Raw genomic sequence first — 19,372 nt, forward strand, 5'->3', positions numbered from 1 at the left:
TACCGTAAAATACCGATAAAGCGCCCCCCTTAATTTTGACGAAAATCGGCGTGATATAGAGGGGGGCCGATAAACGGTACTCAAGAAAATTCTAAGCACCGTCTTTCTTTTCTGCTCAATCTTTTACATTCAACTCTCCCACCACACCCTAAATTTTTCTCACATTCTTATCAGTGAGTGTACATTCCAATCAAGGTGACCTTGACTTCTAATCTTTTTCGTTTTTTCTTTTAAGAAATTTATATTGTTAAGACAAAAAAAATCAGCTATATTCTTTTTATTTTGAATTTTATTCTGTTGAAGTAACTTACTTTATTTTATCTTTTAAAAATAAAAACGAAGCCTGAAGAAAAAAATAATAATAAATCTGTATCAAAGGAAACATCTGTTTCTAAAGCAGTTTAAAATAAAGTGAGAAGTAAAAACACCTGCATTTCCAATGAACAAAATAAAGAAATGGAAGTTGGAAAAAACTGATCAATCAATCTTGACAGCTGTGCTTGTGCTTTACTGATTTGCCCCCAAATTTCCCTCCTCTCTTTGACCATAAATTGGCCACACCCAGTTGACATTGAAACTACCATGTGGACAATAAAATGAATTTGTTCCTTTTGCGGTTTTTTATTCGATTCATTAATTTTTTTTATTTTGCCGCTTTTTATTTTTTCTTGTTAATTGTTGCTTGCTTGTTTTTTTTATCGTTATTAGTTTTTAGCTTGTCTTTTGCTATTATTCATTGTTAGTTTCTTAGCATTAGTTGTTCAAAAAAATGTTTTTTGTAGTTCCCTGCTAGCTTTTTTTTCTTTTCTTGCGAGGTAAGTGTCTTTTGTTAAAACAAAATGTTATCTAAAAGAAAAAACGAGAACTATGATCTCGCTCCAAAGAAGAAACGATTATTTCTTCTTCGTAGGATTCTGATTATTTCTTCTTGATTATATTATATAGATTATTATTTTGATTAGCAAAATTTCTCTTAAGATGGGCCAGTTTTAAATTCACCCCATCATAATCTACGATCAAAACTTGACTAAATTTATTGGTTTTTCTGAAATTAACAGTGGAATAGAATTATAGTAATATTTGGGGGCCATATTGGAATTTCCGAAAGAGATCCGAAGTTCGGCATTTCGTCAGTCCCGTGAGTGTCGGATTTAGGGTCCTATTCTTCATTTTCTGTTGGCAATACCGCAATATCGTTGTTACAATTGCCAAGGCGTTAAATAGATTTATATCTTGCGATTTTTCCTTAAGCTAGGGGTGGATACAAGATGCATACCTTTTAAATTTTCTCCTTATGCGATGTTTTTTTAAAATTATTATTTCGTTTATTTATTTTCTTACAGGCTGCTGCTGAAAGTTTGCTAAGAATTGGCGATGTTCTGCAGTAGATCGCGATACGGGCGAATATTTCGTCGACTTCGTCATTAATTTTTTTTTAACAGTCTTTCTCTCAGAAAATTATTTAATCTTAAATAACTTACCTTGACAAAAAAATATTTCGTCGGAAGCGCCGCTGCTTCGAAAGCGCCGCATGTAGGAAAAATTTTTTTTCTTCGATAGAGCCGCGGCTCTTCCGCCGAAAAATACGGTATATTCACAACAGTAGAAATTACTTTATTTTATAAACTTTTTCATTAATTTGAACAAACATCACAGGCTGACAGGTGATCTTTTTTTCATTCAAAATGATTTAAAATCTGATAAACTATAACTCAATAAAACATTAACAAGGTTCAAAATTAATAATTGTAAGTTGGTTCGAGATATGGGGAGAAATGGTTCGCTTAGTGGAGAAGAATACAGGAAAAAACAAGCAGACAAACGAAAGGTTAAAATATTTTTTTTTTAAGTTCTCAATGTATTAAGTATTTTTTAAAATATACAAATTGAACTTTTTCTTATAATTTTGTTAATAATCATATTGTAAAAAATCGCAACATTTCTCCAATCTAAAAAAGAAAAATTCTCCAAAAACTTTCTATTAAGTTTAGGGCTTCGGTAAATTTTATTACAGTTTTTATTTATATCACAAGCCTCTAGCATTACTTCGGCTGCATGAATTCAAATAATCAGAATTTCCAGAAGTTTGAAATTCATTAAAAATATACAAATTGAATTTATTTTTTACTTTAAATAAAAACTAGATTTTCAAGAATTTATTTAAGCCTAACTTTCTACATACATCATTAAGAAGATTTTTGAAAAAATTAATAATTTTAAAAATTCGTAATTTTTTCTTAAATTTACGAAGGGGCCTATTCTTTCAGAGCAATCACCTTCCAATGAGATGAACCAGGTTCGAATCCCAGCGATGGCTGGTCGATACGAATTTTACATCCAGCTTGCATTGACCACATTGCTGATGTGAATTATCCTAAGTGGTAGACGGATCATGGGCTAGAGTCTCCTTGTCGTCGGGCTAAATGTGGGAGGTTCTCGTGGTCTTCCTTTGCATGTAACGCAATTACAGGCTAAGTTAGTTCCATCAAAAAGTCCTCCACGAAACCAAATTTTGCCAAATATTTGATCCAGGAGTTCCCTTGTCTTCTGGATTCTGTTTAAAATTACAAGGCTACGTAGTTGAACATTAGTAATTGTAAACCCGAAAACTGGGTCGGCTGTTCCACAACGGTTATCAAATTAATACAGTTTGAACATTATAATGGATACAAAATATTGTTTTAACTGTAAATAATTGGAAAAAAATGCAGTGTGTTAGCTATGAGGGTTGTATAAAAATATCAACTGTATATAAATTGAAATATATATGAGGAAAAAAAATACCTTGATCTTTGCAAACAAAATTTTCCCATGTTTTAAACCAACTCATACTGATTGCATAAACAACTGGATTTTCCATATGTTGAAATTCTGCATTCATCTATAATGAAATAAAAGAAATATATATACATACACACACAAATATATATATTGAGAGTACAAATTAGTTCGGTTCATTTTTTACTGGTCAAAAAAGCATTTATTTCAAAACAAAATGAATGAACAGATTAATCAAAGTATTGTCCATCGCTGGCTACTACTTTTTCCCACCTCTCAGGCAATTTTTGAATTCCTTCTCGAAAAAATGTCTCGTCTTTTGAGGCGATCCAAGTTAGGAGCCAATTTTCGATTTCTTCAAGAGAAGTGAACCGGTGGCCTACCAAATCGTGCTGCATTCGCCTGAACAACCAGTAATCAGAAAGAGCTATGTCCAGAGAATACGGCGGCTGTGGTAAAATATCCCACTTTATTGTTTCCAAATATTTTTTTACTACATGAGCCCGACTGTTATCATGCAGAAGAATAACTTTGTCATGTCCGTTTTTTTTTGTAATGCATGACGCAAACGAATCAATTGTAGCCTATACTGATCGGTTGTAATGGAATCGCCAAGTTGGTACAGCTCATAGTATACAACACCATTCACCACTCTTGAAACGTCAAAACCATTCCCTACATGATTTATCAGTCGGAGATTTGTCCCCATAAACTACTACAAGTATCCGATGCGCTTCAGCTGCAATTTTCTTGCAATTAAAGCAGAAACATAAAACCTCTTACAAATGGTGCTTAGCTACCACAAAATTTGACACATTCAAAAAAGTAAGAAACAAGGTTTTTGTATGAAACTCAAAGCAATATGAACTGAATATTATTAACAGATGTCTAACCTCCCTGAAACCACCGAAACCAGCTGTCACTATGAAACATTCATAACAGCCACAGCCAACTTCTGAAAACAGACTGAACTAATTTGTACTCCCAATATATATATATATATATATANAATGAAAGATCCATTAAGAAAAGTGATTCGGATTTTATTCTAAATGGCGCAATAAGAAATTTTTTTCAACATGCGAGAAATTCGGGAATTTTGAAATTGGTTTATAGAATGCGCAAATTTCTCGCGATAATAATTTTTTAATGCGAGAAAAGAAAAAAATATGCGAGATTCTCGCGTTCTCGCGCTGTAGTGAAAACACTATATATATAATTATACATTTATGACAGACAGATAGATTTCACTTCATAAAAGGAAAAGGTTAAAAATTTATGATACTCTTATTTTCTGACCTCAAAATATTATTTTGGTGTCTAGAATTTCCTTGCCAGTATAAATTTAGAACACATTTTTTTATCAACCAATAGAAAAAACATTGTGATTATGATCTGACCTTTGCAATAGGTTTTAAACTTAGAATAAAAGTAGAAAAATTTAATTCATTTTTTCTATAAAGACTGGTACACAATTCAGCTTCAAAGTATTTACCTCAAAATTTCCAGTGCATGGTTTGCACTAGAACGTGCAAGGGTTTGAATTACAATGTGAAAATGTAACAATATAAATGATTACAAAATCCTAAGAAATTTCTTTTATAAATGCAAGCTCATTAGACAAAGGTATAACTATTGCAGAAAATGTACTAATGATTAATAAAAAATGAATAAAAAGTAAATAAATTTATCTGATTATGTAACTGCCCATTTTTTTCTGATAAGAATCAAGGAGATAAGAGTTTATAATCAGGAAGCCTTTTCTTTAAACTACTGTTTTTCAATGTGATTAATATTCTTACAATTTCAATTCTGGTTCGATTATGAAATCAATGAATTTGGTAATAATTTTTCAGAAGAAAAACATTTTCAAATTAAAATTGCTTAAAATATGCATAATAAATAAAAAAAAATTGAGATCCAGGAAGTAGAGTTAACACACTGCAGACAAGATTAAAGGAAACAGCTTTTCAAGACTCTGTGGGTCCTTGAGACCAAGATTGAATAAAATAGGATTCATAAGCAATCCTGTTGATAATTAAAAACTTATATCAAGCATAAAATTAAACACTTAGGGTAATTGTGACACGAAGTGAATATGATCAGAAATTTTTATAAGCAAAAACTGATTCCAAGATATCAATATTTATGTTCTACAAACTACATGTTTTGTATAATTTTTTAAACTAAGATTTTTATTTTAATTACCTATCAATGATAAATATATCACATTTTTATGCTAACTAAATTAAGAAAAAAACTTAAAATTATTATTCCTGATAACATTTCAATACAAATAAATTTCTGACACAAAGATAATTTATAGTTAATACTTACTACACTTTAAGCACCTTTCAAAATAAAAAAAACCATATTAAAGCTGGTTATTAATTTTGTAACTGTTTAGTTGTGTACAATATATCATTCCTGGAAAGTCATTAATGTACTAGGTTTCTCATAATTATTTTTTCTAGAAACAGTCAAATCACCTGGTCTTATCCTACAATCCAGTAAGCACACACCTCACGGCAAACGCAAGGCCATAAGCTGGAATTTTCGGAACGTTAAAGGCAAACACGAGGTCCGCTATCGTTGGTTTTGAGGCATTATCGGAACCGGCGGTATAACTCCTCACTTATAAAGGAGCGAAAAATAAAAGTGCTGTTTGGCCGTTTGCACTTAATTGGTTACAGATCCTTCATTGTATACCATAAATTAATTGTAAAGTTACAATGAATTGTTATATTAATAATGAATAAGTGCAGAGTTTAAAAAAATTGGCTCTTAACTCGAAAAGATAAAAAAAAAATAATAATAAGAGAAGAACAAAATATTAAGCATATTTTATCGATTTTCTTTTTCTCCTATCTTTTAGCATAAAGAGGCGGCGATATAATTCGTCACTTACACAGGCCTGAAAAATAAAAGTGTTATTTAGCCTTATGCTATTAATTGGTTACAGGACCTTCATTGTATACCATTAATTGTAAGGTAACAATGGATCGATTGATTGAAAATGAGAAAGTGTAGAGTAGGTAAAAAAATTTTTAATTAACTCAAAAATTTTAAAAAAGATAGGAGAAAAATAGAATCCATAAAATATTTAGCATATTACGATTTAAAAAATGCACTTTCATTATTCTTTAAAATTTGCCGAACTTTTACATAGAATATTAAAAAATTAGGATTTTATGAATTTACTATAACCTAAATATGAATTCTGGAATTACTTATTTAATATTTTTTAAAAATAATTCGATTAGAAATTTGATTTGAAATAATATTTTAAAATTTTGAAATTAATATTTATAAGAATTTTTTATTCTAAAAGTATAATATTTAAATCCGTATATATTCTTTGTTTTGAAGTAAATATTTTCGATAAAATTTAATACTAATTCCCTTAAAAATAAATTATTATAACTAGAACAATTCTTAAATTTATTGAAAAATGTTTTTTTTCTTTTAATTTTAATTACCTATTATAAAATGTTTAGTTTGTAGTATTAAACATGTACTTTAAAGTTAAGACTTTTCTTCTATTAAATAAAAGATATATTTATTTTTAATATTACATGATTTCTAAAAATTTATTATTTTTATAATAGATGGTAAAAACATGTACTTATAGAAATTTCATATAATAGCAGGAAAAAGCTAAAGGTCCGTTTTAGCTTGTATTACGGCATTTTAGGAAGAGACCTGAAATGAACTACTATAACTTTTCTCCAAACTATATATATGTATATAAAATTGCTTTTTTTTAAAACCTTTTTTAAAATTAAAATTAATACGCAATTTAGAAATGTTGAACATATTCAGAAATAATTAATATATTTATGGACAAAAAGAAAAATTACTGTAAATTGCTGAAATCCTCCCTTCAATCATACATTTTTTTAGTTCAAAGTAAGGATTTTTTTTATGAAATATACTTTCTTATTTTATTAATTTGTAAACTTTAATTACAATTTAACTATTGTGTTATAATAAACGTTAAAATAGAACATTTTTAATTTATATAAATTGTTTTCCTCTATTTAAATGTTCAAAATTTAATGTTTATTTTATTTTAAAATCTCAGTTTAATCACTTACTTTTTAAAAACAGGATTAAAAATAGTTAAAAGAGTTTTAAGAATTTTACATTAATAAAATGCGTTTAAATTTTTTTAATGGTTAGAACAAAAGTCTAGTATAATAAACTCAATATATAATTTTTTTTTCAAAAACTTTTGGGGAAATATTTGGAAATAGAAGAAGAATAGCTAATAGAAGAATGGCTAAAGAAATTCTGTTTCTAAAAATTCGTTTTTTAATAATAACAACAAAAAGTTTGGAATTTTTATTAATTGAATTTCAAAATATTAATCAAAATTACAATAAAATGGTTTACTGATAAAATGATTACTGATAAAATGATTTTTTTTTATTTTAAATTTTAGTACAGAATATAAATGAAAATCAAAATTATACTTTCAAATTGCTCAACATAGTTATTTTTCATTTACAAAGCAAAAATATTTTTTCATGTAGCATCATATTTATTTCTGAAATAATTTTTAAAATAAATAAATAAAATCTTTTAAATGCCATATAGAGAGGGCGCTGTTTATTATTTTTTACGTGCTTTCAAAACCTTCCGATAGATGGCAGGGAAATTATTTTTCTAGCGTTCACACCATTAGGAGCCAAAAATAAACAACAAAAAACTACCTCCTCAGCAGAGGGAGAAAGAGGGCTTTATTTTCTTCAGAATTCGGAAAGATAAGAAGCGTCAGTTTAAGATCGCTAAAAATCAAGATAAGAACAACAGTAACAAAGATTAATTTCGCTTAAAATATTTTGGCAGAACAACAATATAAAAGAAAATGGAAATCACTTTCTATAAAATGGCACAGCTTAGTGATGGTTAATAAAATTAAATTCGGCTAACTAAAGCCCTTTTTATGTCTTTTTTCAGTTATAGATGACTTAATACTATCAATAATACTCCAAAAACACCTATTTTATACTTAATATGGTATTTTTTAAAATTTAATGTTATTTAGCATTTTTATTCTTTGCGAGTGGAAAGTTTTTTTTTTTCATGAAGTGGAAAAATACTTATTTAGCTCTAAAATCAAATATTTTTTCTTTTTTTAATTGAAACTAGAATGTTGTGTAAGGAACGTTATAATTTCTGGGGACAGCTTATCCATGCTATCCACAACAACAAATCTTGCATTAACAAATTAAAATGTTATAGAATAAATAAATAAAGTTTTATTTTAATTAATTATAAACTCTTTTCTTATTTAAAAAAAAATTAATAAAGAAAGTTGATTTTTAATGTTTTAAACTTTTATGAATAAAGCCTTTTTATAAGTAACCCTTTCTAGTTCAAACGAAAATTACTTTTAAAATGAATGTTGTTTTTCTTATGGTACTTGATATTTATCTGGTAAGAGATTGAGTGTAATATATGAAAGCAACAAAAATGAGCTGCGTGTTAAGTAAATTTTTCCATTATGTTAGGATAAATAGAGTAATTTGAGTAAATATATTTTCTTTTTCATAATATTCTGTTTTTTATTATACAATTCTTTTTAAAAAGAATTTCTATAAAAAAAAAATAACTCAATAACTCGAAAAAGGAATCCATGACTAAAATAAAAAAAGTAAAATAGTTTGTAAATCAATTACTTAATTTATGGTGAGCTTCTTAAAAATTCCTGAAAAAAAAATAATAATTGTACTGTGGGGGCGGAGTTATCGACCATGCCAACCTTCATCTATCAAAAGGTACCTTTTGATTGAATCGAGTTAGCATGTCTTACATACCAGTGAATTGATGTTTAATATTCGTAGTGGTAGTTACGCCACAGTACCAATGATAATCATATTTTTTTACTAACCCTAAGTTGTACTGAAAATACTGTTATATAAAACTGTTATGTGTTATATGAAAATACTGTTTCCCCCATGATGTTTTGATGACTTTTTCCCCTGCTCTTCTTTTTTTTTCTTTTTCTCATTTACAGTAAAATTTTCACTAACGTTTTCTTGACTTATCACTAATTTAAGTAAAATTCTATTTTATGAAAAGCTTAAATAAAACATATTGATACACTTTTAAAACTCAATAGCCTATCATTTGTTACAGGACCGTAACCAGGGAGTAGAATATTTAGGGGGGCTTAAACACCTCCCGAATAGAAAATAATTGACAAAAAATAATTTCCCTTGTAAAATAAGGATATCTACAAAAATATATTTTTTCAAATAGCTAAATAAATTTTAATGAAAGTTATTCATCAAAAATTTAAATAAGTTTGTTTGCATTTCTAACTTTAAGGGTCCAGAAAATTGGAAGTATAATTCAAATATGGGTGCAAAATGCAGCTATACTGCACAAACTTAGGTTAAATAAACCCTCAGAAAACTGATTTTATAATTCAAATAGTAAATTTTTTTCTGAGTTTTTAATAAACATTTCAATCATTACTATAAAAATAATCTTAAATACTTATATGAGAACGTTGTCTTACAATATTTTCTATTTATTGATTAATAAAAAAGGTTTGACAAAAGATGCAAAGCAAATATTTTGCATGTAATGATTTTCATATGGAGAAAAAATTATTTATGAGTACACCGTTATAAATTGAAGATAGATGCATGATTAGTTAATTACGAATTTGTAATTGTTAAGAAATGCGATATATAATATATTACAAATTTAAATCCCTTCCAAAAGAAAATCCTGTCTACGGCTTGATACATAATATATTAAAATGTATGAACGAATGCTAAAAGAACAAAATTATTGACGAAAGACCCGAGACTTTTCATCTTGCTGTTGAAAATTTCTTAAATTATATATTTTTTTCAATAAAACACAAGTTTCAAGTGAAAAAAATTCAAACAGCATGCTTCTCTGAAGAAATAAGGTGTAGTGTTTTGTAGATTTGCTTTGCTTTTGATTCTCTAGAATCTCACCGTAGCTTTTGACCAGAGAATGAGGCAAGGTCGTCGTAGGGAGCCCCCCACCCCGGGGGTCGACCTTCAAACTTTAAGTTTCTGTTATCCGTATCAAGCTGAGGAGAAATCTATAACTCATGTGNTTTAAATCCCTTCCAAAAGAAAATCCTGTCTACGGCTTGATACATAATATATTAAAATGTATGAACGAATGCTAAAAGAACAAAATTATTGACGAAAGACCCGAGACTTTTCATCTTGCTGTTGAAAATTTCTTAAATTATATATTTTTTTCAATAAAACACAAGTTTCAAGTGAAAAAAATTCAAACAGCATGCTTCTCTGAAGAAATAAGGTGTAGTGTTTTGTAGAGTTGCTTTGCTTTTGATTCTCTAGAATCTCACCAAAAAAAATTTACACGGTGTCTGTAAGCTGATCGGCGTAGCTTTTGACCAGAGAATGAGGCAAGGTCGTCGTAGGGAGCCCCCCACCTTGGGGGTCGACCTTCAAACTTTAAGTTTCTGTTATCCGTATCAAGCTGAGGAGAAATCTATAACTCATGTGCTGTGATCGTATTATAGTATAAAATGTGTCATTCGGAAAATCTTTAATACAAAAATAAGCAACTTCATTTTACATTAACCAATTAAAGAGTAGAATAGTTTTTTTTAAACTAGAATTATTTCATTTCAAAAAGTTTTATTTTACAGTCAATTGTTTGAATAGCAAATTAGACTAAAATAAACATTAAAATTTTCTCCCTTTCAATTTTGCTTTATAGTTAAATTTATCATATAATTTAATTCGAGACTTAAATAGCAACCTAATTAAAACGGAAAATAGTATAAGAGTCATACCATAGCTTAAAAAAGTTATAAATTTTTTCTTCTACTAAATCGATTTAATATTCAAATCAAAAAACATATGAAAAATTATTCTTTCCCCAGTAACTATTATAATGAAAGAAACATAACTTGCAGTGGCAATACAAAATAATAAACACACATTTAATCATTTTCAATGCTGATTTGGAAAAATGTTTCCTATGCATACATTAAACAGATTTCTTGCAACTAATTTTTTGGGGGGTTAACAACTAAAAATATGTGTAAAATGTTTCAAATCTCTTAAATTAGTGGGAGAAACCTGGTTGAAATATTAAAAAAAAAACGTTAAGAGTACCAAAATTTTGACTTTTATCCAGTTGAAATAATAGTTTAGTTTCCAGTTTAAAGTTGAAGATACTGAATCTCAATCTTTCAAAAAAAGCATAATTATTTAGCATATTATAAAATTATTTTGTAATTAGGACTTATTAGTGGAGCTCTTTAAACCGTGAACAGGTGAAAAATAAAGTGGTATTTCTTGCTGCCTATAAATGGTAATTTTCATGCTTCAAAAGGAAATCATTTTTATACCTCCCTTTTAATTAGTGGAACTATTTTAAAATTAGTTTAGTAAAATCGGACAATAATGTTTAATGCTAATAATAACTTTTTTCAAAAAAACGCCTTAGTAGATAAATTACACATCATGCATATATTTCACTAATAAAATGATTTTTAGACTGTGACATGATTTATATCTTGACTACAGGAAATTAATTGCCTTCAGTTCATCAGCTTCCACAGTCCGACTTATGGAACGATTCTAAATGTGCATCATGCACTCACAGATAATAGTTTTTCATCATAGATTATTTTTAAGTATCCTTTTTTTTTCTTACTTGAGGTTCTGTTACCCGTTTGCTTCGCTCATCAACCCCAGTAGTTGCTTGTCATTCATGATTGTAGATCAAAAGAGGAGAATTGTTTATGTTCCCCCCTATTTTTCAAATAAAAATTACAATTGTATTGCCATTAGTTGTATTTTGAAGATTACTAAGTTAGCAAATAAAAAAACAAGGAAAAAATCGGTTCTCACAGAGAGTTATTACGCAGTAAAGATGCATCGTGTTGTGGAAAAAGTTTCTGTCTGTGCGCAAATTTTTCTTCTTTTCAAAACCAGCAGCAGTAGACATAAACCGTTCTTCTCCCTTGTTCTTAAAAGTTTTTTTGCTCTTAAGACTTGATTAAAAATCATATTGCTTGTAAAATATATAACTATTATAATTTTTACGTAAGCATATTTTATGATATAAATCCTAACAAAAATTAGATGATAGCTGATTTGTACTTGAATAAATAAAATGTACTTGAATAAATAATTAAATTAAGAACAAAATGTGCGAGACAATATCTATTTAAATAAGAAATATTTTTTCTTGTTAATAATATATGATGATCTTATATGATATACCGGATCATATTCGAAATAGTTTTTATCGCTCTTTTTTCTTAATCTTTGTTAAAACATCGATATAAATATTAAGATTTATATTTGGCAACATTATTAATTTTTCTTTCTTTCTTTGTAAATTTTTATGTCAAGGGAAGTGTGAGGTTATGAAAATCGAATAAAGATAAAATTTTCTACATTCCAATGGATGAATTTCCAATGGAAAAATATTTATTATATAGGAGAAAAATCTTCAAGCAGTAATAACTTTCAAACAAATAGGAAATTCAAAAAAATAATAATAATAATAAAATAAAATAAAAACTCTGTGAAAAAAAAGTTTATAATCAAATTTGGTCCTTTCAGCATGCCAAATTTATCTTAGTTGCATTCATGCAGCCTGTAGAGGGGCTATGGTCTATTTTCCCATCAAGTTTAGCAGTTACAAAGTCTCAAATTAACTATCGAATGTTAATTTTTTTATTCCATTGTAATCCACGTAAAGTTTTCTACACACCTTAGTAATTAAAGTTTCTAAGTCTTATAGTAGTTGAGCAGAAATGCAAAATGAATAGCAAACGTTAAGTTAAACTCCCAAAACATCCCTTTTAATTTTCTGATACAGAGAAAATTTTATTAAAAATTTATTTGATATGGAGAAAAAGCACGTATCAAGTTTGGTGAACACTGCAGCCTTTTTTCCCCAAGTTCATATAAAAGGAAATTTTTAGCATTGGTCAGAGGAAATGTCATTATTTTTTGAGAAAATGGTGTTTTTCTAGGTTTTCCGTAACTGCACACTTTTCGACTAGAGCAACTTAATCGATTGGATCAACTTCAACACTATAGTCTCAAGTAAAGATTTGTAAGAGTAAAAAAAAACAAAAAAAAAAAACATAATAATAATCAGGTTAACCTAAGCATTAATAAAAAAGCAAAACAAAAAGTTCAAATCAGGCTATAATTTTTGATCTTCTTATACTTGTAGTTGATTGTTTCCCAGGCTGAATTTTTTCTTTTTATTTTCATCAGTGAGTGATTTTAATATGTTTACATGAAATTACCTTAAAGTGTTTTTATATTCCTGTATGGTTAATTTATACATAATTACTGTCCTTTGTCTTAGCATCATTTCTTACATAAATATGAATACTGAAGAAGGAAAAGAATTCAGTTGACGTACTTAGAAACATATATAGGTTAACTCTGCAACAATAGCTGTAGAACAAATAACATTATTGTTGATGAGAATGTTTGCAAGCTTTAATGATGCATTTTTATTGGTGTTTTCATTGGCAAGACTGGTAAATCATAGAGCATTAAAAAAAACTTGAAAATATTATTTTGAATTATTTATATAAAAACAGATACAAATTTTACCCACTGCCTTTTAGTTGCTCAGACTGGTTAACGATAAAATTATAATAATTTAAATATTTTTAGGAATAGAGGCTCTAAAATTAGTAGTTTGTAGTTGAAACACTTTTGTATGTGGTAAGAACTAGAACTCTTTTTCTGCACATCTAAAATTGTTAAGTTTTTTATGTATCAATATGAATTAATCAGTATGTATTATTATAATAATGTAATGACAAAATGAGAATCATAAGGATTTTAATGATCAATTTACGCAATGCAATTTTAGGAATAAAAAAAAATGTAAGTATATAAATGTGACCTTCATGATATTTAAATATTGAGTCTTACGAGAGGTTTGTTGTGGTTTTCCTCACCATGTCATGAAAATGCGGATTATTTCCATGAAAAAGTTCTCCACGAAGGCAATTTTCTCCCTATACTATAAGGATACGAAGTTGAACTTTGATAGTCGTAAACTCGATTTTGGATCGGCTGGTCAACGACAATTATAATTAAGAGTGATTGTAGAAAAATGCACTGGGAGTTCAATGAAATTGAATAATGATTATTCGTTTATTTGCTTGAGAATTATTAACTACAAAATTTGGTGTAAAAAATACCACACGGACAGCTCGGCAAAACACAGAAATGCAAATACAGTACAGGACCCGTTATCCGGAAATCAGTAAAACCGCAAAACCAAAAAACCGGAACGAAATTCGATACATTCCCCCGCCATTTAAAAAAAAANTTTTTTTTTCTTTTTGGAAAGATGTTTACCTTACCATCATTTTGGAAATAATCATTAGTGTATTACTTCCTCGTTTTTTCCTCTTTTTAAGATTATATCCAAATATTTTTTTTTAGTTGGGTTTAACAATAAAAAAAAAAAAACGGCTTTTTGTAGCGATTCAGAAAACTACAAAAATCAGTTATCCGGAATTGCGATGGTCCCAATCGTTCCGGATAATCGGTTCCCTACTGTACTAAGTTGAAATTTGACATGCTGTATAGGCTACTTTGTTTATGAACTTAACACTGTATTCAAATATGTTCGAAATTAATTGTAATTTTATTATTGCTTTATATGCAGTTTTTTCTCTTTTTTTTTACGTTACATTTTGTTTTACTACGCAAAAATGATAAGATCTATTATTTAAAGTAATGATGAGTTGAAGAGAAAATACAGAGAAAATTTAGCTTTCGATAGTTATGTTGAAAACTATTAAAATAAAAAAAATACTATGTTAGGGTGATTTGTTTGCTAGAAAAGAAAATTTGATCAAAACTACAAAAATATTGTAAAACTTACCTTATTTCTGGCTCTATGGGAACACTAAAAAGCTCAGTAATTGTTATCGAAGAGGTTTGGTAATGTTTTCGGTTAAAATAACAAAATTAGATTTTATAATAAGAGTTGAAATTCAATTTATGTGGTAAAATTTGGTAATTTTAACATGATAGTTTAGAGCATGGTATAAAAACCATTTATTCAGAAAAATTTACTATTTAGTTCTGTATTTTTTACTAAATGCGAGGTTATAAGAGCTGTAATTTTGAAAACTAGAATATCCGGCAAACTGTTACCATTTAAACAGAAAAATTACCAAATAAATGGTTTAAATAAAGTATATTTTTGTTTTATAACCAGAGTTATGGTTTTGTTTAGGAGAAATGTCATTATCATTGAGTGCGGTAATTTAAGCAAACTTTTTTCTTCGTGTAGTCCACTGAAAGGTAACTTATCTAAAATTTTGTTCGAAAGCAATTGCAAATTTAAAAGTTCATTCGTGATATCTTTCAAGTTTTTTTTCTTCAAATATTGACTATTTATCAATTGTTGTAGAAAATTTATTTTTTCTTCAGGAGATCTTTAAGTTACAAGCTCACGCTGAAGTTGTTGTCAATCAAAAGTAGCAAAAGAGAGAGATTTGTGTGTTGCCTGATATCATTCTTAATATTTATCTTGACATTTTTAAAAACTATAAGCTTAATAAATAACGATAAAAACCGTTCCCTGTTTAAGCTTTCATAAGTTTCGTTAACGAGTAAAATTACTTCTCATTATTTTTTCTTATTGAGTTACACAACCTGTATTCCTCAAGTTAAATATTTTTCTCAAGTATAGATAATTATTTTTCACATTTATTAAATCCTCTATTTCATTACTATTAACAAAACGTTCTTACATAAAGCTACAATACTTATATATTTTGAAAATAAAATGTTCTGTGTTTTGTGAAAAATATTGCCGTTTAAGAAAATAAAGAGAAATCAATGATGAATGATAAGCAATTACGGGATTGGTGTAAAATTACGGGATTGGTGGCAATTACGGGATTGGTGGCGTTTTGTTGTAGTTGATATTTGGTGAGCGGAGTAAAAAAAGGACAAAGCCTTCTAATTTTAATTTTTTTATAAATGAAAAGATTTTTAAAAGATTTTAAACAGAAAATGGAAAGGTAGTTTTTAACTATGCATTGAATAAAATATTTAAAGTTTCAAATGATAAAATAAAAAATAGTACTTTTCTTACAAGTTATAGTTATGCAAATAATAGCAAAATAAAATTGTTATTACATATCTATAAATATTTAAAAACTGCGAGCAAACTAATAATGGATTTCTAAAATCAATGCTGTTGCCTTAAACGTAAATAAAAAAAAGTTTTGAAGTTAAAGTAACGTTAAACAAGTTTTTCTGTTAAATAATTTAAAAATCTTGAATTTTAACACCATAGAAAAAATAAACCTGCATAGCTAAATAGAATTTTATAATCTAAATATCATCTGTAAGAAAGTTAAAAGGACATCATTATTCTTATGAAATAGTTAAATGAAATAAGTAGTATTTAGTTGGAAATAGAGTAATCTCTAATTCTTGTATCCAAGAGTATGAATTTGTTGTAGTTGATATTTAGGCTTTTATATTTTTATATTTGAATAAAATATTTAAAGTTTCAAATGATGAAATAAAAAATAGTACTTTTTTTACAAGTTATAGTTATGCAAATAATAGCAAAATAAAAACTGTTATTACATATCTATGCATATTTAAAAACTGCATGCAAACTAATAATGGATTTCTAAAATCAATGCTGTTGCCTTAAACGTAAATAAAAAAAAGTTTTGAAGTTAAAGTAACGTTAAACAAGTTTTTCTGTTAAATAATTTAAAAATCTTGAATTTTAACGCCATAGAAAAAACAAACCTGCATAGCTAAATAGAATTTTATAATCTAAATATCATCCATAAGAAAGTTAAAAGGACATCATTATTCTTATGAAATAGTTAAATGAAATAAGTTGTATTTAGTTGGAAATAGAGTAATCTCTAATTCTTGTATCCAAGAGTATGAATTTGCTGTAGTTGATATTTAGTCTTTTATATTTTTGTGATCATTAGCTTTCAACCAAAATTATAATTCTTATTTTCTAATGTAAATGGATAAAATTCAATAACCCAGTCTTCATTCATTAAAAAAAAAGAAATAAAAAACAAAATAATTTTTTTAAACATGGGAATTAATTTATAAATACTTTTAGAAGGAAATATATATTTTTTTATGAACTCATAATGTGAAATATTATATTTTACACAGTCAGTTTGTTAATGTGAATAAATTTTCTCAATTAAAGACAAATGCGTAATTATTTTTAAAAAAGTATTTCATAAAAAATGAGAAAAACTTGTTTTTTTTTATACCTGAACTGTTAAAAAGTTGACGAAAACTAATAAATGGTCTTTTTACTTAAACGTGAATAGTAACTGCAGCTTTACTGTTCATTATAAAGAAACAAGATTCTAATTTTCTGCTCCGCAAATAAAAACATTTATGTAAACATTATTTCAAAGTATATATGTATAAAACATTTTCCAAAAAAAGTACTAAAATGAGTTTTGACTTCACTAATTATTTAATTAAGTTAGCTTCCTAATCGTTAATGGTTAATAAAAGGTTTTGGTGATTGCATATTTATTTTTTATTATGATCACCAGAAATTATTTTTGATATTTCAAAATCGATATTGATTTTTATTTGAGAATATTACTGTTTGAAATCGCAGGATATGTATTTTTGAAGTCCTTGAAGACAAAAGAATGGGGGGGAAGAGAAGGGAAGGAGCACAGTTTGTTCCCCATCCCCCAATTCTGAGAAACATTCTTTTCAAGTTACAAAACACTGCACAGTAGGTGGTCGTTGATTATTTGCGTGTACCCAACAAGCCAAAAGACTCGTTTGGTGAAAAAGTTTAAAAAAAGGAGATAAATGTAGTCCCACGTCTCCAAAGGGGTCCCCTTTTTCACAAGAATAGGAGTCATTTTTCCACAGAAGAACAAGTAAGTAACTATAACTTTTGCTCTTCAGATCATGTATTTTTAATTTTTTTTTTGCTTATTTATTAAAGTTTTTCATAATTAATTTAACTTTTTTAAAATTAGAATATTATTTTGTGGAAAATTAGAATTTATTTATTAGTATAATTATATTTTCAATATAATATTTTTTTTTCTTCATAAAATAAAGCTTTTTGTATCAGCTAATATTGGTCCTTATTGAAAAATAAAATCTATAATGACTGACTACCTCACTAATTCTTTTTTACAGTTTTGTGCAAAATCAATTATTTATCTTCTCTAATTTATCTTTTACTTCATTTATTATTTTTGGTTTCCATCTATTTTTGTGGTTATTTATTCTAAAATATACTTGTTCGGTCTTCCTTTTAAAATTTTGTTTTTAAGAAAGTGGATACTTAACATATTTTCTACAAAAAAGTAACTTTAATTGTTTAATGAAAATATATATATTTATGATGATAACTACGTAGAGGAAATATATAATCCAGAAATTGATTGAAACTTTCCTCAAAAAAATCATAGAACTTTATTTCTAAAATTGACTAACAAAAGCTTTATTTAGAATTTATCTATGTCATTTATTTATATATTATTTTAATTCTAATTGGCTCCCATATCTTATTTTTTTCATACATATCTTATTTTTTTCTAAATTAGAATCAAAAAAAATTTTCGCTTTAAAACTACTTTATTATGTTAGAAAAATATTTAACTTATTATTATTTTGTAATTTTATTATAATTATTAAACATTTAGTAATTCACATATTTTTTTCCAATTTTAAAAAACGATGCATAACAAATTAAAATTTCAAGTCCAATTATTTACTTTAGATTTAGACCTGTCCTCTAAATATTCCCTCTACAATTCTGGACTAAATTTCAGTCTTTTCCAATGATAATTATTTTAGAAGCAAGATCATCAGTAGTTTATACTAAAATACAATTTGCATTGTGCATAAGAAAGATAGTTGGTAAATATTCAACTTATTGTCAGTTACTAAAAATAAAAATATTTGTCGTACTCTTAATATATGATCCTTCTCTTTCATTTAAATCAAAATTAATTTCATTTAAATCAAAAAATTTGCTTTTAACATGAATTATAAAATATAAATTGGTTAGAAACAGATTTAATTTTGTTGATTTTTAACTATTTTTACTACGATCATATTCTAATTCATTCTTTTTCTTTCATGGAATGACATTACAAACGATGCTGACGACAAGAAATGCTAAGACAATGAATGCCGAGACTTACCTAGAAATGCCTGGACTTATGACAGGGACCCTTATGAACAACAGCCATTAACAGAAAAGAAGGTAAGAACATAGTGAAACGATATTTTGTCTCAGTGACATGAATTTTATATCCCATATTTTGTAAAATATATTTAATAATTTCATTATAAAATTAAAAAATCTTATTCTTTTACATTGCATTTGTACAGAATACATTTTAATAATTCTAAATAATTAATAATTATTGGTTTATAATTTTAAACAAACGTACATTTTTCAAAGTATTAATAATTTTTTATTAAATCACTTATTTTTGATTTGCGAAAGAACTTTTTAAATATATATATACGAGGTCTGTCTAAAAGGTATCCGACCTTAATTTTTCTTGCTCAAA

At 27.1% G+C, this 19,372-nt stretch overlaps 1 protein-coding gene across 4 annotated transcripts in view; it reads right to left on the reverse strand.

Annotated features, from left to right (window-relative positions):
• LOC107454252 (Ubiquitin specific protease 20/33) overlaps window positions 1-19,372 on the reverse strand; it is a 126,709-nt gene that overhangs the window by 17,888 nt on the left and 89,449 nt on the right. For all 4 annotated transcript variants that reach the window (XM_071187340.1, XM_071187344.1, XM_071187343.1 and 1 more), the window contains one exon: window positions 2,785-2,881. In XM_071187340.1, coding sequence (XP_071043441.1) covers window positions 2,785-2,881 — 97 coding nt within the window. The remainder of the gene's footprint in view (window positions 1-2,784; window positions 2,882-19,372) is intronic.

The sequence above is a fragment of the Parasteatoda tepidariorum genome, chromosome X1, assembly GCF_043381705.1.
Source record: "Parasteatoda tepidariorum isolate YZ-2023 chromosome X1, CAS_Ptep_4.0, whole genome shotgun sequence".
NCBI classification, from domain to species: domain Eukaryota; kingdom Metazoa; phylum Arthropoda; class Arachnida; order Araneae; family Theridiidae; genus Parasteatoda; species Parasteatoda tepidariorum.